Source organism: Chinchilla lanigera, unplaced genomic scaffold (assembly GCF_000276665.1).
Source record: "Chinchilla lanigera isolate Chin_1 unplaced genomic scaffold, ChiLan1.0 scaffold00001, whole genome shotgun sequence".
In the NCBI taxonomy this organism is placed as follows: domain Eukaryota; kingdom Metazoa; phylum Chordata; class Mammalia; order Rodentia; family Chinchillidae; genus Chinchilla; species Chinchilla lanigera.
In genome coordinates, this window is record NW_004955402.1 from 3,630,979 (window position 1) to 3,654,244 (window position 23,266).

The 23,266-nt window shown below is 44.6% G+C and overlaps 1 protein-coding gene across 1 annotated transcript in view; it reads right to left on the reverse strand.

Annotated features, from left to right (window-relative positions):
• The window catches only part of Ptprm (protein tyrosine phosphatase, receptor type, M), a gene marked incomplete at its 5' end in the record, with an annotated part of 513,011 nt that overhangs the window by 387,532 nt on the left and 102,213 nt on the right, over positions 1-23,266 (reverse strand). The window contains 1 exon segment of the mRNA XM_005372618.2: positions 4,015-4,133. Coding sequence (XP_005372675.2) covers positions 4,015-4,133 — 119 coding nt within the window.

Here is a 23,266-nt window from a genome sequence, read left to right on the forward strand (position 1 = left end):
CGTCATCAAACACCGGCACACAGGAAGTGTGGACTACAAAACACGAATTTCTTAAGGAAAGATAATAACAGCCTTCTAAATCCTAAGAATAAACAGAAGGTCCATTACTTTGTCGCTTGCCCTTTGTGCTTAATGGATAGCAGTTCTCATAACAGAGACAAACGGCAATTACACTTGGACCACGGCCAATTCCCTTTCCTTTGAATAAAGGGATGGAGGGAGCAGTGTGGAAGGAGAGGAGGAGGGAATCCTCACCTGCCTTAGGGTTTCCCAGCTCACCCCCCGTTGGCATGGCCGGGCTGCTCTGCCGTGTGCCTCGAAGCAGTGTCCACACTCTGTCCCACACCATCACACCGGGATGACAAGCAACATGCTGACTCTGCGCCACTCCTCTAGTCCCGAGGGCAGCCGCGAAATTAAAATGCATCAAGCGCTGCCCATTTTCCTTCCACCTCAAGGAAGAACCTAAGGAAATGTCCCCTTGGCTTTAACAGGTACTTGTATTTGAGGGCATCCTTCTCTGTACCCTCACGTTTGACACCCATGGATTCAACCAACCATGGGCCAGAAACATTTGAAAAAAAATCACATCTGTATTGAACATGTACGGACATTTTATTGTCACTGCTTCCTGAATAATACAGTGTAGAAGCTATCACTTGTTATTACACTGCATTCAAGTCTATTTGGAAGCCCGAGATGATTAAATACACAGGAAGTTCTGCAAGGGCTACACAAAAATACCGCACTTTTAAGGCAAAGCACATAGGCTCTGCTGGAGTTGGGTATCTGCAGGGGTGCTGAACCAACTCCTCATGGATATGGAGGTGTGAGTATGATTCCAGATTGCCACACTGGAACTATCTTAGGACTTGTGCAGCCACCTAAACCAGACACAAATCATGTAGCTAAAATGCCTTCCATTTTTCCCCTCCACTTCCAAAAGGAAGAGACAGAAGACGAAAACAATTTGAGACCCTAAGAGCATGCAAATTTCCCAAGACCCCGCCTCCAAGGCTGTACTGGTAAACAGAGACAGAGGGAGACATCAGCAGCTCTTCCCTGGGGAAATCAAGACTCAGGGCCACCTCTGCCTTCCCTGGGGTAACCTCAGATACTCGGGAGCAGCCTTTTGACAAAGGGGAGGAGAGACACAGGAGGTAGGAGTTCCTGGATCAACGTTTCTGGGGCCAAAGGAACAGCCAACCTTCAAGAGGAGGGGCTGATGGCTTTCTCTGGAACCATGTTGACCTGCAGGCCAAATGTGAGGTTCAATTTCAAACCTTGCCTGGGAGCCCTGAGCTCCCCTGGGGGATATCTCTTCCCCAGCTGCCCTTACTGCTGCAGCATCCCACAAGGTGCCAGCTACCTATGTTAGATAATATCACAAAGTAAACTGTATTAATTTCTTCCAGGATCTCCCTAGACACATCGTACTGTCTCACCAATATAAAATAGATCTTTACTTCTAAATCAAAGTAATCCAAAATCCTAATAAGTTAAAACAGGGTATCAGCTTGCAAGCATCCCATGGCTTCAGTGTGTGTTTAATATTATATTATACAGATATAGCTGTGGGTAGGTAACTGACTAAAACAATAATGGATGTGATTTTAACCACTCAAAATTTCAGATACTAAATGGTTGCTATAGCAACCGAAGACAGTCTGCTTTGTGAGTTTCTGATATTTTTCTATGATAGTAACTGTTGTTAAAGTTATGCTTTAGTATACACGGTTTAAAATACCCAAGTTAAGTTTGCCAAGGGAATCATAATATTACTTCTTAAATCATTCTATGGCTTGTATACCTGCTAACAAAACTGCCCTGATACACAGTTGTGATTCTTTTCAGCATAACCTATAAAAGAGGTGACAAGCCACTGCGAAAGGCTGACCACACACAAGCATCTCTAACACAAAATGGCAACACAGCACACACACACAATTTTCATTTTAAACTATAACAAAGTGATCATTTATCATTTCAGGGTAGTGATTTTCAACCTCAGTTCACAATGGTTGAATTACTTGGGGACCCTTTAATAAAAAACTGGGCCCACCCCAGACCAACTGGATCAGAACCCAGGAATAAACCAGAAGCACTTAAAAATGGCCCATGGGATTGTACAGCAGAGGCACTGCTGAGAACTGTACATGTAGCCCTGTATTTCTTCAGAGTAGCAACCAGCTTTCTCCTATAACATCACAGATTCCCACAATAAATTCTCCCACTATAATGAGAAATAACTGAAGATGTGCAACCTCAACAGCTCAAGTTTAAGTACGAGTATTACAAGTGCAGAACATCTGAAAAACAAAAGGAGCAAACTGACTGACACATGCTAGTAAATTCTTGGAGAATCTTAGGACATTGGAGGTGACAGCTTGCACTTTCTATTGTGTCCTCTCCAGTCCACAAATATTGAGAGTAAAACACTATTTTTCTTGAAAAATTAAGAATTAAATTGAAGATGAAAAGAGCTGTTTCATTTCATAAGATGCTTAATGCCTTGAGGAACATGTCAATAAAGGGTGTTGGTCCCGACTGAAGAGCCAATCTGGATAACATCTCATACAAGCAACCACTTACAGAGAAAATAATTCTGAATCCCTAACATTGAGAATTTAAAAATAACTGAGAAGTGAGATACAAAGGCGAAGAAAAAGTAGTTGAACACTGAAGACAGTTTTTACCAGCTGCAAAAGCTTTTAAAGTCCTGATTACAAAACTTTCAGAAACAAGAGGAAAGGCAAAGATGAACCTGGAACATGCAGTTTCGGCCTCGTGTACCCGCTGCTCCTTCACAGCTAGGGACGCGGCTAGCAGGGACAGGATGTGAGAAGACAGACACCGGGCCTGTGCTTTATCCTGTGCAGACCCGAGGTAAGAAACCTCCCCTCAGCCGACTCAGGCTGCGGAGAACATTCTGATGGGTCCCATTTCTCCGGAAATGAAGCAAGGAAGATGACCATGTACTTCAGTTCTAATGACTAAAAGGGATGAAGGGCTTAAACATGATATCACAGGAGACGGCACAGCGCCGCCATTCTGTCCGCACAGAAGGGAGGAGTCTGACGGGGCTTGAGGCGCTGGACACAGAGAGCGCCAAGGAAGGGAGTGGGGCCCAGCTTGTTGCAGAAGACAGGTGCAGAAGGGGAGACATGAAATGCAGCTCAGGAGCAAACGGAAAGAAATAAATAAAAATAAAAGGGCCGGGGTTTGGTGCGGTATTAGAGTGTGTCTAGCATACTCAAGGCCCCGGCTCAAGCCCCAACACCACAAAAGTAATAATCCTACACAGAACAAGGAAAGAAAGGGAAACAAATCAACTCCGGTCAAGATGAGGAATGAGCATGGGTGGAACTGGAAGGCGCTGGGGGACTCCAGTGAAACCTAGAGCTTACTGAGGGGCTGGGCCTGGGGCCCGGCTCATTTCAATGCTCCCTCCGTCAGGATTCCTGCAGCAGGCTTAGACCCCGGAGGTCAGGCATGGGCCATGCAAAATATGGAGGGGGCATTTGGAAGACTACGCAAGTCATACAAATGACATCCATCTGTATACTTTGAATGCTTGAAAGGAAAAGATGTGTCATTAATTTCTATAATTAGGTCAATTACTTGGAAGTTCAAATTACTAGAAGATCTATGAATGGTGTGAGCGTGTCAGTGCGTGAGTGTATGTGTGATTCCTGGGATTTTTCTCAGGAGGAAGAGAAGAAAAGAGTAAAGTAAAGAGAAGTGCTTTATTTTACACTGTAATATACTGCTCTAAAAATAACTTGATGGCATGGTCTCCCAGATGAGATTACTAAGCAAAAGCAACAGGGAAAAACAGAAAATCAGAAGGAGTGTGAAGAACAACAATCGTTCATGTAGGACACCTAGGAACTGGCCATGTGCTGGCAAACTACGGGAGGCCAACGTGGGTGACTGGACCCAGACTCCGTACTCCGGCTCCCCCTCTAGAGTAAATGTTCCCCTCCTGCTGGACACCTGCCGGCAGCACCATACCTGTAACCACAGCCTGTCCTCCTTGGATGAGGTCCTGCCGATCGCACTGCACTGGAAGGTGGCGGACTGGCCAGCGTTCACCTCCACGTTCTGGATCCGCAGGAAGTGGGGAGTCCGGGCTACAGGAAGACAAAGAAGTGAAGACATTATAAGTGGGGATCTGAAACGAACACACGTATTTGTCAATCTGCCTGCAATCTGGGGCCTTCCTTTTGTGCTCCCTTTGGGAGAAAAGGACACTTTGCTTAGTAGAGCTTTGAAGACTTCAGTGCAGTTGTGAAAGAGCACAGAAGGGTTTGGTGTGCTCTGTGTGTAAAAAGAAAAAAGCCAAGCAGTGTGGGACAGCATCAAACAAGAAGATATTTCATTGTTCCTGCTGTGCAAATTATCACAGCTCAGCAGTCTTCCTGTAATAACAGATCTGTATTAATAAAGATTATACTGACGCCTAATTGATGTTTTGAACAAAAACATATTAGATATTTATACTAGCAACATGAAAAGAACAGTGAGAAGTTAAATGATGTTGTCAAGGAAACTTTGAAATGCAAATACAGAGCTGTGCATAATATATATTTTAATACAACTAATTGATACATAACATTACTTGTATAATATTTTCCAACTACTAAAAATACTATCCCTATAGACACACTCTGTGAACGATGCTGCAGTTGTCACAGCTTGGAAATTTTTGCTGATTCTTATTTCCAATTCAAGAAGTAAAACAAGTCCAAATGCTAACCAGCATTGTTTCATAACGTACATCGCCCATAACGGACAGCTGTTTAAAGAAAGGATGATTTTATTTGACCTGAGAAGCACAGAGGAATTTCATCATTACAGGTGTCCCGGAACTTGAAAGATTGGCCAGGATTTAAATGTTGTGCAACTTCTTCTAGGAAAACAATCATTCCAGGTAAGAGGGAAACAGGAGCAAATGGGGAAGGTGGAGGAAAAGGAAGTGAAGAGTAGGACCGTATTTTCTGGACAGGACGGATGAAACCGGACACTAACGAGAGGAAACGAGTCACACCCTGCAGCTTTCTCCCACTGCCAAAGGGTCCTCAGCCCAGGTCCACAGACACTGAGAGAACATTACCCTGGGACTGGCTGCCCAGTGATTATAAACTAGCACTCACCGGAGCCTGAGCCGAACATAATTAGGAATGGAAGTGGGTTATAACCAAAGAACAGAGAAAAATGTATTTTATTATCAAGAACCCAGGAAAACTCTATTACTAATTTGGAGGCCACTAATAACACAACATATTCATGATCTTTAGCATGCAAAATGTTCTAAATGGCTCTAACAAAGTAGCATAATTAAGGACTCTTGTTTCTTAATGTTAATATATTAATGTACAACTCGATGAACTCTATTTTGCTGATTTAATCAAGACTCTTACTCAAGAATAGCATAATTCTATGGTTTTTAAAGCCCCCTTGAAAAAGGCCCTACATTAAATTTTTCTACTACTCTTTGTTCTTGAGGAACTGGAAAATGCATTAGAAAATGGAAAAGTAAGTAGCATTCACTGAGTACTCATGTGCCAGAGACTTTCCACTGAATACTCACAGATGTTCCGTGAGGTCAGGGTCTGCGGCACTGCTGTGGACGGTGGAATGTGCAGGTGCTTGGCTAGTTAGAGGGAGAAGCCAGCTCGGCTCTGGGCTCTAAAGCCCAGGTGCCAGCCACTCGGGTGCATGACCTCTCCCGGGCCAACACCACCTCTGCCTTCCCAGTGCTCTTCACCCGCCGCCCCATGGCCCCTCTGCCTGCCTGCTGGAATCCTGGCTTCTTCCACAGCCCTCCTCCAATGAGGGTCATCCCACAGAGCTTCCGTGGGTTGTGGATCCTCCTATGTGGTCCTATAGCTGCATCTCAGTGCAAGGGAGCTGACACTCAGGCCACACACACACTGCAGACGCTTGACAGCTGCATTACATGTTGTGCATATTATTTCAAATTAAGACCCCCCCACACACACACACACCTATCCCTAAAAACTGTTCAGTGAGATTCCACCTCTGTAGCAGAATTCTACTCTTCCATTTTCTCCCCTGACCACTGACACAAAACATTTTTACTACAGAAATAACTTTCTAGGGCTGGGCCTATAGCTCAGTGGTAGAGTGCTTGCCCAGCATGCAAAAGGCCCTGAGTTCAATCCCTAGTACCACACACAAAAAAGAAAGAAATAACTTTCTAACAGTATAGTGGTACCTCGGTTCACAAATGTAATTCTTCAGAATTCAAGACTGTTGTGAATTGAGTTACCACTGCAAGTTACACTTACCTGTACTAGACATTCCCAACATTAATAGAGAATTTTGAGATTTTATTTTAGAACGGGGCATCAAACTCAGGACCTCACGCTTGCCAGGCTAGTGTTGTGCCTCTGAGCTATATCCCCAGCCCAAATTTTGAGATTTGACTAAGAGAACTGTATCAAAAGCCAAAAGGCTGGTTTCTTATCAAGGAAACTGAAAGAATGTTGAGTATGGCTCTTGTTCTGGTCAAACATAAATATAAACATGACTATTTGTAATCAATGATTATGGGTAATCAATCCTGTAATAAACTGAAAATCGAAAACTTTTTCAGAGCCAGTATGATACTACAGGAGGAAAATTCTATACAACTTCATGGTGTGGGTCACTGTCCAAGCATGGATGTGCGAAAATATTGTATAAAATTAACTCCTGGCTATGTGCGAAGGGTCACAAAACACAAGTGAAGTCCACGTTTAGATTTTGTCCCCGAGAGAGTCATGCATACACAAACAGTCCAAACTCCCAGACAGTTCTGGTTTCGAGCACTGTAGGCAGGAGATCCTCAACCCCTGCACCCGCGTCAGCGCGTGGCAACTTTCTCAACTGCTCATTTCCTCTGCAAAGTAATTCGAAGCACATGACCCTCAGCCACAGGCCATCAACCCACAAGGACTCACAGTTAGAAAATAAGGCAAGTGATGGCCAGGAAACTCCTCTGTGCATGGGTGCATCTGCACACACACACACACACACACACACACACACACACACACACCCTACAGTGCCGGGCTCTTGGCACCCGCTTGCCCACTTCCTGTCACCATCCGTCACCACGTCTCTGTCTCGGAAGCCTCCCCATCGGCACCCCCTCACTAGGAAGCTGCTCCCCTCAGAGCTGAGCGAACCGCTGGGCTGCAAGCCTCTTCCCTTCCTCTTCCAGACTCACAAGTCCGGAAGCAAGAAACGCTGTGGGTCACACACATGTCTTTTCAGAACTTTCTTTTCCTTCCCAACCCATCTTCCCCCCCATGCATCCTTCTTCCCGGCCCTCCCACTCAGGCCGAGGCGTCTCCGCGCAGAGCCTGTGGGCTCTAGATAGCTGTCTTCACCACCAAAGAGTCAACAGCCCGGGACACACCAGCAGCTCGCCAGCCAGACCCAAGTCCCAGGAGAAAACAACAAAAAGTAACATTCCTGAGGCTCTCGGATACAAGGAGCCTGTGAAGGCCGACACTGGAGCCAGCAGCCAGCCACAGGGGCCGTGAGGAATCCTGGAGATTTAGCCTCAGCAGCCCTGCAAAGGTGTCCTTGACACTGCGCCATTCACTGGACAGCAGCATGCAGGGCAAAAAACGACAGCCACCATTCCGTCACCAGTCGGCTCGTGCTTGAGGCCAGGTTCCCTGCCGGGGTCACCTGATGCAAAGTGCCACCCAGGATACCCCTGTCATATGTAGGACAGTCATTCCCTTTACTAAAGCAGACCCGCAGTGCAGCAAGGGAAGAGGGTGGCAGTGGACACAGGGCCAGCATCACCTCCACGTGGACCTGGGAATGGCCACTAAAGGCATCTCCCTGTAGGCACAGAAAGGAGTCACGGCAAGGGACGGACACGCTGGGAGCCAGGGGCAAGGCAGCCATGTGCAGAGGCAGAACCTGCTGTCTGTCACAGGGCACACACACGGCAGCCTGGGCACCCATCTGTGGGGGCATCGTGCCAAGTGCTGCCAGCTCTTGAGGAGTTTGTCTGAGTCTCATGAAGGTTCTCAGCCTGGAAGGCCTTGGCTGTGTCTCTTTCCCCCAATGGCCTTTGTTGTCGGGCTCTGCTGCGGCAGCAGCAGTATTTGCTGTCTTTCTCAGGCTCTCCCTGAGCACAGGGATGCATCTCCTCCTCCTTCCTCTCCCCTGGGAGCCTGTTTGTCCCCTGAGTAAACTGAGTAAAGTGCAGCCAGGTAACCCTCTGGAGCTGGGCCAGAGCCCCAGCCACTTCCTCACGAAGGGCCTTCCTGGCTGGCGATCGATCCTGCCTCCTGGCTGTGGTTTGAGGCCTCTCTGTTCTCCCCGGGGCTTCATCCTGCATCTGGGGTCTCTCCTGGGAACATGGACTGAAGCCCATCCTGTGTCAAGTCCTTCCTGACCACAGATCCCTGCTGGACACCTCTGCCCACTTCCTGTTGGCACAACTTTACAAAGAAGGGTTAGCACTCCCCTGAGTCCTTCCACAACACTCAGCCCCAGCCTGCAGCTCCTCGGGGAGCTTTCTCCTCTCCCTCCTGCCTGCCCCGCAACACCCAACTGAGAGGAAAGGGCCCCTGATCTCCTCAGGGCCACTCAGGGACCCCCAAAAGTAACTGCTGGGGAAAGGCCAACTGGAAACAAAATTTAGGCCACAATCTCTGTAAGATTCTATGTTAAGAGAAAATCTTAAATACCTCCTCCACAACAATTGATAAAAGGACTTAGCACTCATATTAAGCAGGCCACAACTTGCTTTATCTGCCTGAAACACAATGTAGATAAAAATAAACAGTGAACCAAAGACAAGGACCAACTTCCCTAGGTGCACTGGTGCATTCTGTATCACAGTGCTGATGCTTGACTTACGACTTATGACTAAAGGTTTAGAATCAAAACTAGGATGTCTAGATGTGTCTGTCTCTATGTTTAAATGTGTACGAGCCATGAATGTTATGGACATTTCCCTACCTCTGGATGCATCAAGTTAACAAAGGAGCTCTGTTATAACTGGAAAGAAGGATGTGCTTATATAAATAAATATCCCTAAAACTCTCAGAAATAGAAGAACTAATCCAAATGATGTTCCAGTTCACTTGGCCCGGGTAAATCACTGGTACATCGCACTAATTTAATACTATTTGGTTCAATAAAAGAAAAACAGCTTTGTCTTACGAGGTATCGGCATTTAGTACAAATGCCCATCTGTACTGTACTTGGGTTTAGAGATCAATAAAGCCAATGTTGCACTTATTAGATGATAAGATTATAAAACAGACTTCTAAAATCAACCTAACTCACTAATCTGACATTTACTTCAATAACTATTATGTTTGACAATAAATTTGCCTAAAAATAGTTTCCAACATCTTTTTGGTAATTTACAACCTTATAAACTAAATTAAACCTCAGATATTTAAATTTCTTATATTTATTTATTTATTTTTGGTACTGGAAATCAAACTGAGGACCTCGCCCTCGCCAGGCAGGCACTGTGCCACTGAGTTATATCCCTGGCTCAAACCTCAGATATTTAATAAATATCTAGATCATTTCTAACTAAATTACTGAAATACTCATAATTTAAGTTTATGCGTTTTGGTTGCTAATTCTTACAAAGCAACTAAATATATTTGGATCTCTTGATAAACATATTCCTTAGCCTCATTAAAGTAATTTTTTTCTATGAGCAAGTATAAAGTATTCCTATGAAATGGAGAATGCTGGTGGATAGAAACAGTTCACAGTTGTCTCCTAATTTTTCTCTGTCAGTAGGGTTATTAATGGTTAAAAGTTATAAGCAATACATGTAAGTGGAGAAACTAGCAAAATAAACAATGAAGGGAAGTAACTGGAAAAAAAAAGACATGTAGGGTATATTTTGTTGAAAGAAAAGTAATTTTGCTCTAATAGAATGATTGGCTGTTCAAAAATAAATAAAGGTGAGAAGAGGGCAAACATGAGAAAACCGAACAGCTCTAGACACAAAAGTATGTGCAAACGTGATCTCCTCTTGTATAGTTTAGCAGTAAGGGTCGGAGAGGCGTTGCTCCTAAAGCTCTTTTTTAAAAAACTGTGACCCCCAACAGTCTAGAAGTGCAAAATGAGTGCAATTTCCTGAGTTTCTATTAAAACAGTAAGTTGGGGCTGGGGATTTAGCTCAGCGGCAAAAGCGCCTGCCTGGCAAGCGCAAGGTCGTGAGTTCGGTTCCTGGTACCGGAGAAAAAAACAAAAAAACAAAAAATAAATAAAACAGTAAAGTTGTTATTTGAGTTATTAAATTTGTTCTTAATAAAAATTTAAATATGGGTTTCTGTTAAGTTATCACCTATAGAAGACAGAGATCTATGTCTTATCAGACTAGATTCCTGAGAAGGGAACTGAATCTGCTCACTCTAAAAAGCTAAGAGGTGTTTGTTTTCTATTTTTCCCTCACTCATGATACCTATTATAGATACTTTATTATTATCACTTTTATTAAGTAGATAACTATTGTTTCACAACAACCTGTAATCTTATTGAATCGAACGTTCAAAATTTTTGACATCTGCTGAAATTCTGTCTTCCTAAAATCAAGTACTAAATAAATATCGATCTTGAGCTGATTTGGAGATTTCTCAATGGGTCTTTGGAAAAATCTCAAAAGGTTTTCGTTTTTTCAAAGAGTCCAGTTAAAAGTAATAATTAGGTATACAGTATTTGCTGCGCTGACTTGCATGAGAAGCTTTATCAAGTTAGAAGTTTAACTCCCCGTCTCTTATACGTGAGTGGGCTAATGTTAATGTAAATATTTCTGGAATTTCACAGAATTTCTAGAAATCTCCCAACATCTTTGCAGTCCTTTGAGTCCTCATGATGCTTGGGCTGATAGTAAACAACTGTATCACATTTTCTTAATCCCAGTTATTACTGAAAATATTGTACATCAATGAAACAAATTTCCTCGTCATGCTGCATTAATTTGATAACAAACTCTCAGCAGATCTTTACGGTCATTTCAAGCCCTTCATCATTCACAGACGTACTGTATTACAAGCGCGTGTTCCTTGAAATTCATGCAATTGGTTCCAATACAGAGATCTTCATCTCCAAAACAGGGCTGGGAGAGGGGTGCTTTGCCAGCCCTCTGGCACTGATGATTCTGCCATCCTATCACTACACCGAGTGAGGATTTCCAGACTCCCGTTGGGAAGCCACTGTGACCGTGAAACTACCCAGCCAAGGACCAGCAGAGCCAGAGTTAATTAAATGAGATCGAATAAGAATGGTCATCGTTCCGATGGCTCTTTTGTTTAGAACAGTGCTGCTTAATTAATGTTTTATTTCCAGGGTTCAAGGAAACTTTTGCTCTTTTTTCTCTTAAGTTGATTATAAATCATAACTGCTTAGGTACAATTATAGTTTTAGAAAGAGAAGTAAAACGTCTCAATTACTCCCTGCTAAGACTTGCACATTTCTAAGTAGCAATACTATTGAGCATTCTCATTTTGCACGGCAATAGAATTATAGCGATGTGCCATGTGTAGCAGGACATAATGGAGGCACTGCTTATACTGTCACGGTTTTGAGCAGAATGTCACACCCAAGAAGGACATGTGTAGAGCCCACTGTGGCCAACTGCAAGGAACAAGGTCAGTGGTCACAAAGCCCGCTTGTAAAGCTGAGCCCAACAGGTGAACATTACAGGGGAAGGAGGAAGGTCGCCTCCTGGCAGGCTCAAGGGTGTCAGCATGTCTGGGGACCTCAAAAAGAAAGGAAATCGCCGCGCTGACAGGTGCTGCAGGTTCAGGGTGGTGATGAATTCCTGGTTTGGGCTCCTAAATTAAACCAAGTTTTTAATCATCCAATCTGAGATTCCTTAAGTTTCTAAAAAGCACATTTAAAAGGTCTGTGTGATCCATTATCATCCTCACAGTGTTTATAAAACTGATTTGCCAAATTTAATGAAATGATTTATTTTATAAACAAGAGTAGTATCACGTTGATATCTTGGATCAGAAATGCAGTGACTATGGAGACGAACTTGGGTGGAAAACCACAGCCCACTATTGAGGGCGACCAGATTCCAGTGTCGTTAATCATCTTGGAGCCATTTTTCTCCTCCTCCTAGTCTGGGTGTGGCTGTCCTGTGCACTTTGTCAGCAATTAGTATCTGTAAGCCCAAGAGGAAGACTTGGCTTGCCTGCAAAGGATTCATCGCCGCACCACTGGGGGCCACCAGAAAGCTCCCCGGGACACCTGCTTGCTTCACGTCCTCGTGGGAACTGACCACGGCTGAGACACGCCCCGAGCAGACCGCCAGTAGAAGCACTGTTTGGACACAGTAACAAAAACCAGAGCAGGACATGAGCCCCTGCGCTCGGGAACCGTGAGCCTGCACTGTCCTTCAGCACTTGCTCTTTTCGGCTTCCTGTTCTATTTCAAATCCTTCTCTCTTCACGATGTCACACCTTGCAGCGTTTGGCTCTCCATCTCCTCACAATAGCAACCTAAATCCAGCTAATTGTTTTTATTGTTTCATGAAACCCCTGGAAAATAGCAATACTATTGCTATAGTATGAAACTACTCCGCTAAGTAGTTTCCTGCTAATTGAGAGGCTACAGATATAGAGTGTCCATTCCCATCAGACTCAGAGAATCCACAGAACCATCGACTTTCACAAGTGGAGCCATAAAGCCACTGCTGCCTTGTTAGATTTAGTACGACAAATGAGGTTTCTGGTTGTGTAGCAATTTCACCATTCCTGGGAGCTCCCACCTAACACCTGCGAAACCAATTTTGCTTTGTTCTGCCCTGTCTGGTTTGGGGTTTTTGCAAGGGGAACAATATAATACATGACACATATTTTATAAGATTATTTATAATAGTCACCCAAAGAATCAAGAGAGTGCAAGAAATCTGTCCATGCACTAAAGACGAAAGAATCCAGTTGAGGGCTTGGATCTCATCGTAATGTCTGCATGAGTCCAGCTGAAGACCTAGAGCCCATAACAATGCCCACCACGAGTCCAACTAGAGGCCTAGAGCCCACGACAGTATCTCATGCAGGCCTGTTTCATGGATCTCCACTGGGAAGGCCCAAACGTCAGTGGTGGAAGCTAGAAAGTCTGTGCCAGGGGGATGAAGGATCTGTACTAGCAGGCTGAGGGATCTGCACTGGAGCCAGGAAAAACCAGAGCTCCGCCAAAAGGTGCTACAGTCATCCTCAGCAACAGTGAGGTCCTGAGCTCCTCCAATGATGAGGAAAGCTGAGTCCCCATCAGGGAGGCCAATGTGACAAGCTTTTCCAGGAGACTGGCAGTGCACCATCTTCCCTTCCGGAGCCAGGATGCAAGGCTCAAAGTGAGGACCAAAGCTCCCCCAAAGTGAACCGAAGGCATTCTCGATGATAACGAGGTCCACACCCTGGGCTTGGCACGCTGCCCCTCTCTCTCCGCCCTCTCCTAACTGTCTCCTGGGCTTGGGGCCTGCTCTGGTCTCCAAGCAGGTCTCTGTATGGAGCTGGGTCTCCAGCATGAGGTGCCTGTGTGTGTAGTCTTCCGTTCCAACACCCTGCTGCTAGGGCTCGGGCATGGTTTGAGGGTGTCCTCCAGGCTTCCTCTGCCAGAAGCTTGGACTCCAAGGTGGCAGTGAGGTCCTTGGCCTTCAAAAGGATTAAGGCCATTCTTGAGTTCTCAACAAAGTAGCTATAGGAGTGAGCTTGGCCCTGAATTGCTCCTGAGTTCTCAACAAAGTAGCTATAGGAGTGAGTTTGGCCCTGAATTGCTCCTGGCTTCCTGTTTAGATGTGATAGCCTCCCCCCACCTGCATTCCACCATGATGCCTTTGAATTCTCACAGTGAGGCCACCTGGCCTTGAGACTTCCGCCTCCCACCCGTGAGCTGAATATAACTCTTCTCTATGTGGCTACTGCACCTCCGGTGCCCTGCCTTGAACTCTCTAGCAAGCTCATGTTGGCCTTGCACTTACAGCAATCCTCCTCCCTCAGTCTCCCGAGTGCTGGGATTACAAGTGTGAAGCACCACGTCTGGATAGAGATCGAAAATAACCTCCTAAACAACTCATCTATACTTTCATTTACAGATTCCTCCCTTCAATAGGATTAATGTGTCCAGAGATAGTCAAGATAGTTTATACTGTTTCAATTCTTCTCCCTAACACTTGTAATTTATAAGAGAAGTATCTTTCACATTTAGAAAGTATTTTAATAAGAAACATTAAAATAGAATTTATTTCTAGGATGCAGTCTTTGACATGTATAGGCACTTCCGCACCCTTTGTTTTATTTCTGGCTGTCCCAGCAGGTGTGGTGGTGATGGTGCTACTGGAAGCCACTAAGCAGGGGCCACAGACCATGCTTAACATTCTAAAATGTGCATGACAGCCTCTCCAGCGCAGAATGACCAGCCCCAGAGGGCAGTAGAGCAACTGGTATCCATGGTGGTCTCCAGGTTTCCTGGACTTTGCCCAACTATGCAACACCTGGGTTTCCTCCCACTGCACCTACCATCGCCAAGGGAAAAGTTTGCAGTTAAATCCTCATGTATACAGGACCTTTTGGTTGTCCTTACATTTTCATACACTGGATCACTAACAAAAATACACAGTCTGAAAGACTTTTGAGACAACTGTTTTCCATAAAGCCTCCACCAATGTCCATTTCTGACACCAGGGTACTAACAAGTTCTTCTTGCCAGTGCTTTAAAAGCACTACTTGCTTCTGACATCTCCTGCGTAACTAGTAAGACACACACACGCTGCTCTATTGGCTACCATCAATAAAAGTAAAATATGTGCATGTCAGGCTTTTCACTGGTTGGCTAACATCTGCTCATCCATGGCACGCCCAGGTGTGGAAGTCCACACTCAGCCATGGATGACTGAAGCAGAGAGGATACAGGAGACCTCATTCACCACCAAAATCTACTAGTGCTATCTGTCACCAGGGTACGATTTTTACTATGAGGGCCAAAGATATGACTGGATAATATCTGGTCTTTCTTTGTTTACTGTCATCGTGAATAAACATGTCTTCAGAATGAAAGGTGCCACTTCTCTTTTAGAACTGCCTGAGCCCTGATGTGTCTTCCTCAAGGCCTGCTCGTGCTTGTCATTTGTACACTGAGTTTAAAGATCTAAAGGATTTATGCTTCTGCATATTTGGGGAGAGCTCTTCCCTGGAGCTTAATGACTACTTTAGACTAGGAAATAGGCTCCTCTGGGAAAGAGAGTGCCAGAAAAAAAAACCTGGCTAAGATAGCAAAGGCACGCCTCAAATGGAGAGCAGCTGAAGCTAGACAACACTAGCAAGGGGAAAAACTTTCATAAGCAAATTATGCATTTCAAGTGAAAGATAACTGGCCTTAATGGAAGACATTAACTCATCGTCCAGAGGGAATAAGACAAAGAGACCTGGGAATTTGATTTCTCTGACCAGTTTTTTCCAAGAACTTGAAAGCTAAACTTTCTGCTAATAGCATCCGTAAGTTTTTTCAATAAACATCAAAGCTTATATAATTTTCCAAAGTCTTAAGATGCCTGCATCCTGCCTGGATGCTTACAGCTGTAAATCCCAGAACCATTAGCTGACAGTAGTTGAAGCAGTTTAATCACACTATTTTATGATTTGGGTTTTAGCACATTTAAGTTCAGATATCACTACTTGAGTCTTTCACTACCTCCTAATCCATGCAAAAAAGTTCCTACACCTAAGCCTTAGCAGAACTTTTTTTATTTGTAAAATGGTTTTTAAAAAGTGCCTATTTAATAAGGGTGGCATAAAGATTAAATAAAAAGAGGCAGGCGAAGCTTTCTGTGTGCCTGGTTTTAGCCCTCAAAAGACAGTCTTCCCTGTTTAAAATAACTGACCTATCACCAGGAGCTGGAAAAGAGCCCAAGAAAAGGAGCTTCACAGCCAGGAAAGTTTAGAGCCCATGCTGAGTTAGAAGCGCCAACCCTTGCCAAACTACTTTAATTGTAACTCCAGGTAGAGCACCTTTAGAATGAGAAGTTCCAATCTATCTCATTTTCAGAAAGGAACGTTCTTTCTCTCCCCAAATTTATAGGCCCATTTGTCTCCTGGATACCTTTTCACAATGCTGCGCCAGCTTCCTCCCCAAACCTGCAGGAGTTCTACATACTAAATATCTTCCATGAATAGCAAACAGGTTTTGGCACAGCTCTTCCATTCTTGCATCTCTGCCAAGTTCTGTTGCTTTTAACAAAGAAAGAAGTTTTGGGGTATTAATTGATCTCAAATCACCCTTTGATCCCAAAGCCAAGGATTATTATTGACCAAGATGCAAATTATTCTGTAGACGCTTCCATTATTATTGATTCTTCAAAGCCAGCATGGAGATACCAGAGACAAAATCAGAAAAGAGTAATTTGCAAGATCAAAGTATAAACTGAAGGGAAGAAGAGAAAAGTATGTCCTTACCCCTTTCTATTTTGATTTACACTTTAATGTAACAGCACAGGTTGAAATGAACTGGAAGCATGCCCACCTCCAGGAACAAACAGGTAGTGTTTCTCTCTATCTGTGTAACATCTATTAATCATCACAGGCGGGAAGCCAATTGCTACCCAAAGGAGAGTCCAGTACTGCCCCACTCAGACACTGAAGAACAAAGGACTTTGCATTTTTAAAATTTTAACATGGACACGCCTTTAATTCTCCCATCTAAGAAATCAATCAGTATAGCTACTTAGATTTACTATTTCTAGTGGGTCTGTCAAGGTATAGCATCTAAAGACAACAATAAATATTGGGTTGGGAGTATAGGTCAGTGGCAGAGGATATGCACAAGGTTTCATCTCCACCAGCTAAAACAGCAGCAGCAGCAGCAGCAGCGTTAAGTATCCCTCATCAGAAATGGCTGGAACCAAAGTATTTTTGTGTTTCAATTTTTTTCAGAATTTGGAAAATTCTGAAAAAATGAGAACTCTTGGAGACGGGTCCCAAAACTAAACATGAAAATCATTTATGTTTTCTACACAAACAGCCTGAGGTGACTTTTGGCAATGATTTTAGTGTGCCTACTGAACATGGTCTCAAGTCAGGGGTGAGATTCCTACTTGTGTGACCAGGTTGGAAACTACAAAGTTTTGGATTTGGGGATATTTCAAATTTTAAATTTCCACACTGGGGATGGTCTACTTGTAGGAATCATAATAAACAGCTAATATTTACCACCTCTTAAAATGTGCTAAGTAAGCATGGTTCTAAGTCCCTTATGTTCCTTAACCCCTCCAATCCTAGAATTTAGCCCCTGTGAAGAACTTATTATTATTACTATTATTATTATTATTACTGTCTCCACCATACATATGAGGTTAAACATCTCAAAAGCCCCAGAAACTCTTGTGATTGAAGCAGGGAACTTTGATCTTAACGTGTTTTCAGGCCAAAATTATTTTTATATACCTGAAAGAAGAAATGTTAATGTCATAATTAGGCACTAAAATAAGTAACTTTGAGAAGTGGAGTGTACTTTGGAGAAGTATGATTTTCCGTTGGAGAAAGCTTCAAGTTCAGTCCCTACATCTCTGTAAGGAAATATTAATTCTGAGCACTCCATCACCTTTGAGACACACGGGTTCTGTCTTTATTCAACAAAACTTAACTCCAAAAAGAATTCTTACATGGGATTTGTCACTGCTGTTCGTATCTTATTTGAACTTTCAGTAATCTTCATGAAGTCTAAATCTGGAAATATGTAAACAATGTTTGGCTGTGCAAAAAATTAATTTTGCTTGAAAAATAAGAATAATTTTGATCCTAGGATGCAAGTTGTAAGTTTATAATTTCTTAAATGTTTAAGGAAACTGCTGACTTACTTCATATTCTTGAAGCAGTAATACAGAATCGTTTTGCATTTTTGTTTTTAATTTATTCAATATATACAGCATATGGGTTTATAATAACTTTATATTTTTGTCATTACATTATTATGTTTTTCAACTGGCAGCAGAATAATAGAGATTCTGAATAATTCTTAGACTTCAGAATTCAAAGACTGATATATGCAAATAGTGAGTCAAGGACATCTGTTATTTCCACTTCTAATTAACATTGAACTGGAGGTTGTAGCCATGGCAATTCAGAAAGAAAACAAAAGGCACCCTGACTGGAAAAACAGAAATCTTAATGCTCAGAGATGTCATGATTTTAGGCCAGGTATGGTGGTGCACACCTGTAACCCAGCAATCTCGGAGGCTGAGCCAAGGTGATCTCAAGTTCAATCCGGCCAAGACAACTTAGCGACTTAATGAGCCCTTATTTCAAAGTTAAAAAAAAAAAGGAATGGGGATCTAGCTCAGTGCAAAAGTCCAGGGTTCAGTCTACAGTACTGAGAGAAAAAAAATTTATGACTTCCTATAGAAAAGAATTTTGAAAAAGAATTCCAGAAAAAAAGAGCCAGTAAATAAGTACAAGAGGATCTCACAGGATGAGATCCATTTACAAAAATAATTTGGCTTTCCATACACTAACAATGAACAATCTAAAAAATGAAATTAAAAAAACAAGCTCAATCATAATCACTACAACTTTCCCAGCTGATGTAATCTGCTGGGAACCCACGGGCTGGCCCTGATTCATGTGGACAAACAAGGGACACAAACAGTCCCAGCAATACTGAATGAACAAGTGCAAGGCCAAAGGAGCCACAGACCCTCATTTCAAAGGTTACTACAAAGCGTTAGGAACCAAAACTGGGGCACTAAATGGCAGAAGGGCAGACATACAAATCCACAGAATAGAAAGCAAGGGGCCGGAAAGCAACCCTCATACTTTCGGGCAGCCAGTCAATTGGGAGAAGAACCGTCTGTGGACAAATGGTGCTAGAATAACTGAATCTCCATATGCAAAAGGAATGAAAGTACGCCTGTCCCTAAACCACAGAGAAACAGCAACTTGAGAGCCCTCACAGACCTGTGGGTAAGAGCAGAAACTTCTTGGAAGCGCTCTATGTGTCCACTGCCAGATGGATAGATAAGGAAAATGTGCCTGCAGTACAGTACTACTCCGCCCTAAAGAAGGATACACTGGGTCATTTGTAGGAAAATGGATGAGGCCATATTGCCTGAGACCATAATGTTAAGTGAGGTGAATCAGACACACAGGCTTAAATATTGCTTGCTTTCTCTTATATGGGAAACCCAAAGTATAAACAAAAGGAAAACTAGGAGACAGGTGATAGGAGGTAGGGAGATAGATCTTTCTCACATGGGAATGGGATCAGGAGATGGAGTGGGCAGGGCAGCAGCGGGGATGAAGAAGGATCCCGGTAACACGGATGACAAAAGCAAACACAGAAAACGGGGCTTCATCAGCATCCAACACTGTAAAGGGTGCAAGGCAAAGCGTGCCACCAAGAATATGAAAGCAGCTACCAGCCGGCGGGAAACGTTTTCCAACCGTGTGTCTGACAAGGGGTTGGTGCTCAGATTTAAAAGAAGTTACAACTGAATAATAAACAAGACAAATACTTCATTGAAAATAGGGAGTGAGTGTAAACGGATGTTTCTCCCAGGGAGAGGGGCAAAGGACCAATAAGCACAGGGGAAGATGCTGAGGAACTGGAACCACAGAGATTCAACTTCCAAGACACGACGAGAGCAAAGACCTCAGCACTGCCAAGAACAGGGTGAGCGAACCCTTCCCCGCGGCTCTCCGAGTGGACATGTGCAGCCCCTTGGAAAAATAGTCTCACAGTTCCTCAAGCTGCTAAGCAGTGTTACCAGGTGACCCAACAGCGCCACTCCTAAGCCTGCACTCATGAGAACTGAAGGCAAAGGGCCACACGAAACCTGACAGAGATGTTCAAAGCAGCGTTCTCGATGGCAGGAAGGTGGGGACGACCTGAATTCCCACCAGCGGATGACCGTGAGATCAAATGTGGCGCGCTATGTCCACACAGCGACCGTCGCTTGGCTGCAGGCAGGCGTGAAGTACCGAGACACGAACGCTGAGTGAAAGAAGCCAGACACACAAGAAGCCACATTTAAGTGAAATGCACAGAGCGAGTCCACTCACAGAGGCGGAGAGAAGAGTAACGGTGGGCCGGGGCTGGACGTGAGCAAGGTCTGTTTCAGGGCGAAGGGATGCAAATGTTTTAAAGTTGACTGCTCAAGTATTCACACAACTCTGTGAGCACAAGACCAACCACGGATTTGTACCTACACGGGTAACCCGCTGATACGTGAATTCTGCATCCATAACCCATATTCTGTGTGGACTATAATATGTGAGGAAATGCATCAGCACCAGAGTAATCTCAGAAACACCCACACATGTGCAGCGCACAACGTATTTAAGAACAGGGGGTGACCTCAGAAAGCTGAGAAAATGCTTCCTCAGTTTCTCCTACCAGAACCAAATCCAAAACGTACCTGTAGAGTGCAGACCAAATGCAAGAATTGTCTCTGTTTATTAGAAGCGGTTTTAAGGCAGAGAGCCGCTGATGCGGCACAGCCAACTCCACATTTCAGGCTGATCCTGCATTTTACTGTCACTATATTAAAATCGATTTTATGAGCAACTGCATACTAGTTTGAAAACAGCTACTATTAAAAAAATGTTGTAATGCCTTCTCATAAACCTATACGAATCTGAACATGAGCCTTTATTGTGAACTACATGAGACTCAACAACCCTGCATCCATTTGGGAAGCTCAGCCTCGGATATGAAATATTTATGTCTCTCTGGGATCTAAATTTAACGAGTGTCAAAACTTCACAAATAATTGATTATTATTTAGAAATCTGATAGGGTATCTTGTAACCTACTACCTGTAAAGCTTTCCATCTGAACATCAAATTAATGTCTTAATCCTTAAAAATCTTTATTTGTATGCTTTCCTCATAAAACTTACGAGATTTAGGAAAAAATAACTGCAGAAGGGCTATCATCAAAACCATTTAAAGCTCACAGTTCAGGGCGCCGCCATAGCATACATCACCTGGATACAGAGACTGCTCTGCAATCTGTGCCTGCTAAGAGCAGCTCTTGCAAAGCCAATTAGGTATTAGCAGAGGTATTCTCCGAAGGAGGCCCATAAACACTGTTCTATGGCCCTGGGAAGCTAGCTCCGCAGGAAGACAGAAAAGCACGGCAGACACATTTCCACAATGCACCGAGAGAAGGGTTAGCATTAGATCTTTATGTCCTAATTTCAGCACAAAGCCAGACATCCACTAGAATGGCAGGGGCTGCGCCTCAGGACGCCCTCCCTGGGCGACAGGTAAGTGGGAGCAGAAAGGAACCCAGAATACAGATGTGGGTGCAGCCACACACCTGTGCCCCTAGAGCCCAGGACATCCATCTTGCAGGGAGGCTGTTTTTCTACCTCCTCCTGCATGGTGGATCAGAGGCCAGGGACCTCCATCTGTGCTAGAAGACCCTGAGGCACTTTTTCAAGCCCAAAGCCATTACTCTGAGAATCTGGCCAAGCTCCAACTCAGGTAATTACACTCTGCTTCCTAAATTTGTCCTGTTGTTTCAATTAGGTACAACACTGTTCGTTTTCTTGCCTTTGCAGGAAGAAAAAAGAGAAGACATTCTTGATCTCCGCAGTCTTACGGACACTACAGAGCAGGCAATGTGACGTGCCACGAGTTACTCTGTCTGAGCGCTGAAGTCCGAGGCGGCTGCTGTAGGTTAAGCTGCCCATGCGGTGATTTTCAGAGCTGGGATGTAGACATCAGAGACAGCGACCCCCGGATGGGACGGGACAGCTGTGTCACAGTGCCCCTTGGGTGACAACCGCACAGGCCTGCTCTGTCACCAAAACAGGGAGCCATTAAATGATCTATTCAAACTGGTGGGATAAAAAGGAGCGCAGAAATTTCTGTGAGCGTTTATATTTTTAATTCTGTAGCTATAACCGTTCTTTCATGATTTGGGTCGGGCTGTCTGCAGAAGCCCAATGTAGGAACTAGCCAGTTTCTCTTGATGCCAGGGATTCTAAAAATAAAGCAGGCTGCCGTCGCTCCCATGGCCAAAAATTTAAAGCCTGACAATATCAATTTTGGGCAAGGATACAGGGGAAATAAAACTTCCATGCACTGCTGGTAAGGATATAAAACGGTGTGGGCACTTTCCCTAGCACTTTGGCAGCATCTAATAAAACTGAAAGTACGTCTCGCTCCACCCTGCACCACCGCCTGAACAAACCCCGCTGAGGCGCGGGCACACCACACCAGGCTACGCAGGCAGGGCACTAATTGTTTATAGAAGAATAAAATGTAGCGTATTTCTATGATGGCATACCATGGGTTGACCTGACCTAAAAGATGTATTACTAAGTGGTAGGGAAAAAAATGAGAGAGCTTGGCACATCTTATGTGTGAGTTCCACATCCGTGGATTCAACCAGCTATGGATCAAAAATATTTGAAAAACACAAAGTGCTCCTGCCCTGAATGTGTGCATTCACTGCCCCTTCCCACTCCCAGCTGTTCACAGCACCGACAACGCCACACAAGTCATCTGGAGAGGGCACGGCGAGTACAGAGGATGTACGCCGGCTCCGTGCAAACACCAGGCCGTGCTGTAGGAGTGCAAGCAGACTTTGGGACCTGGAACCAATCCTCCCAGGTTACCAAGGGATGGCTATGCACACACGTGCCGGCAGCTGGATCCCATTCATTAGAATCTACAGAGGACACACTGTACTTGTCAGTTTTTATATATAAAGTAACGGGTTACAGGAAACGGCACATGCAGACATCTGCAGGGTTTGCTGCCAGCATGGCAGGGCCTCGGTAAATGCTCAGGGAGAGCTCGCTGCACAGCGGAGTGGAAAAGCCACAGCTGACTTCCTGGATCCCGCTGACTGGGAGGAGGGAAGGGACCTGACTAAGCTGGCCCACCCGACTATCCCATCTGAGCCCTGCATCGAAGGCCAAGGATGCAGAGGCCCAGGCACGCTGGAGGACATGCAGCTACTGAAGCCCGGGCGCCCTTCTGAGGGTCAGGGGCCCGGACCTGGATCTCTGCCCTGGCAGTGCCCCTGGGCAGCCTGCACAGCTGCGGGTTTGGGGCCTGCCCACTGTCTGAGCCTGGACCCTCCGTGGTTCTGCGATTCCATTTGCCACCCAACTCTCATTTCCTGAAGGCTTTTCCTGCTGACAGCGGCCACGTCCTGAGGCTGGACTGGAAACTGTGGGGACGCAGAGCGCGTAAGACCAGCCCGCTGCCACGCGGGCCGCTGGGCTGAGGAATCGGGGCTGGCC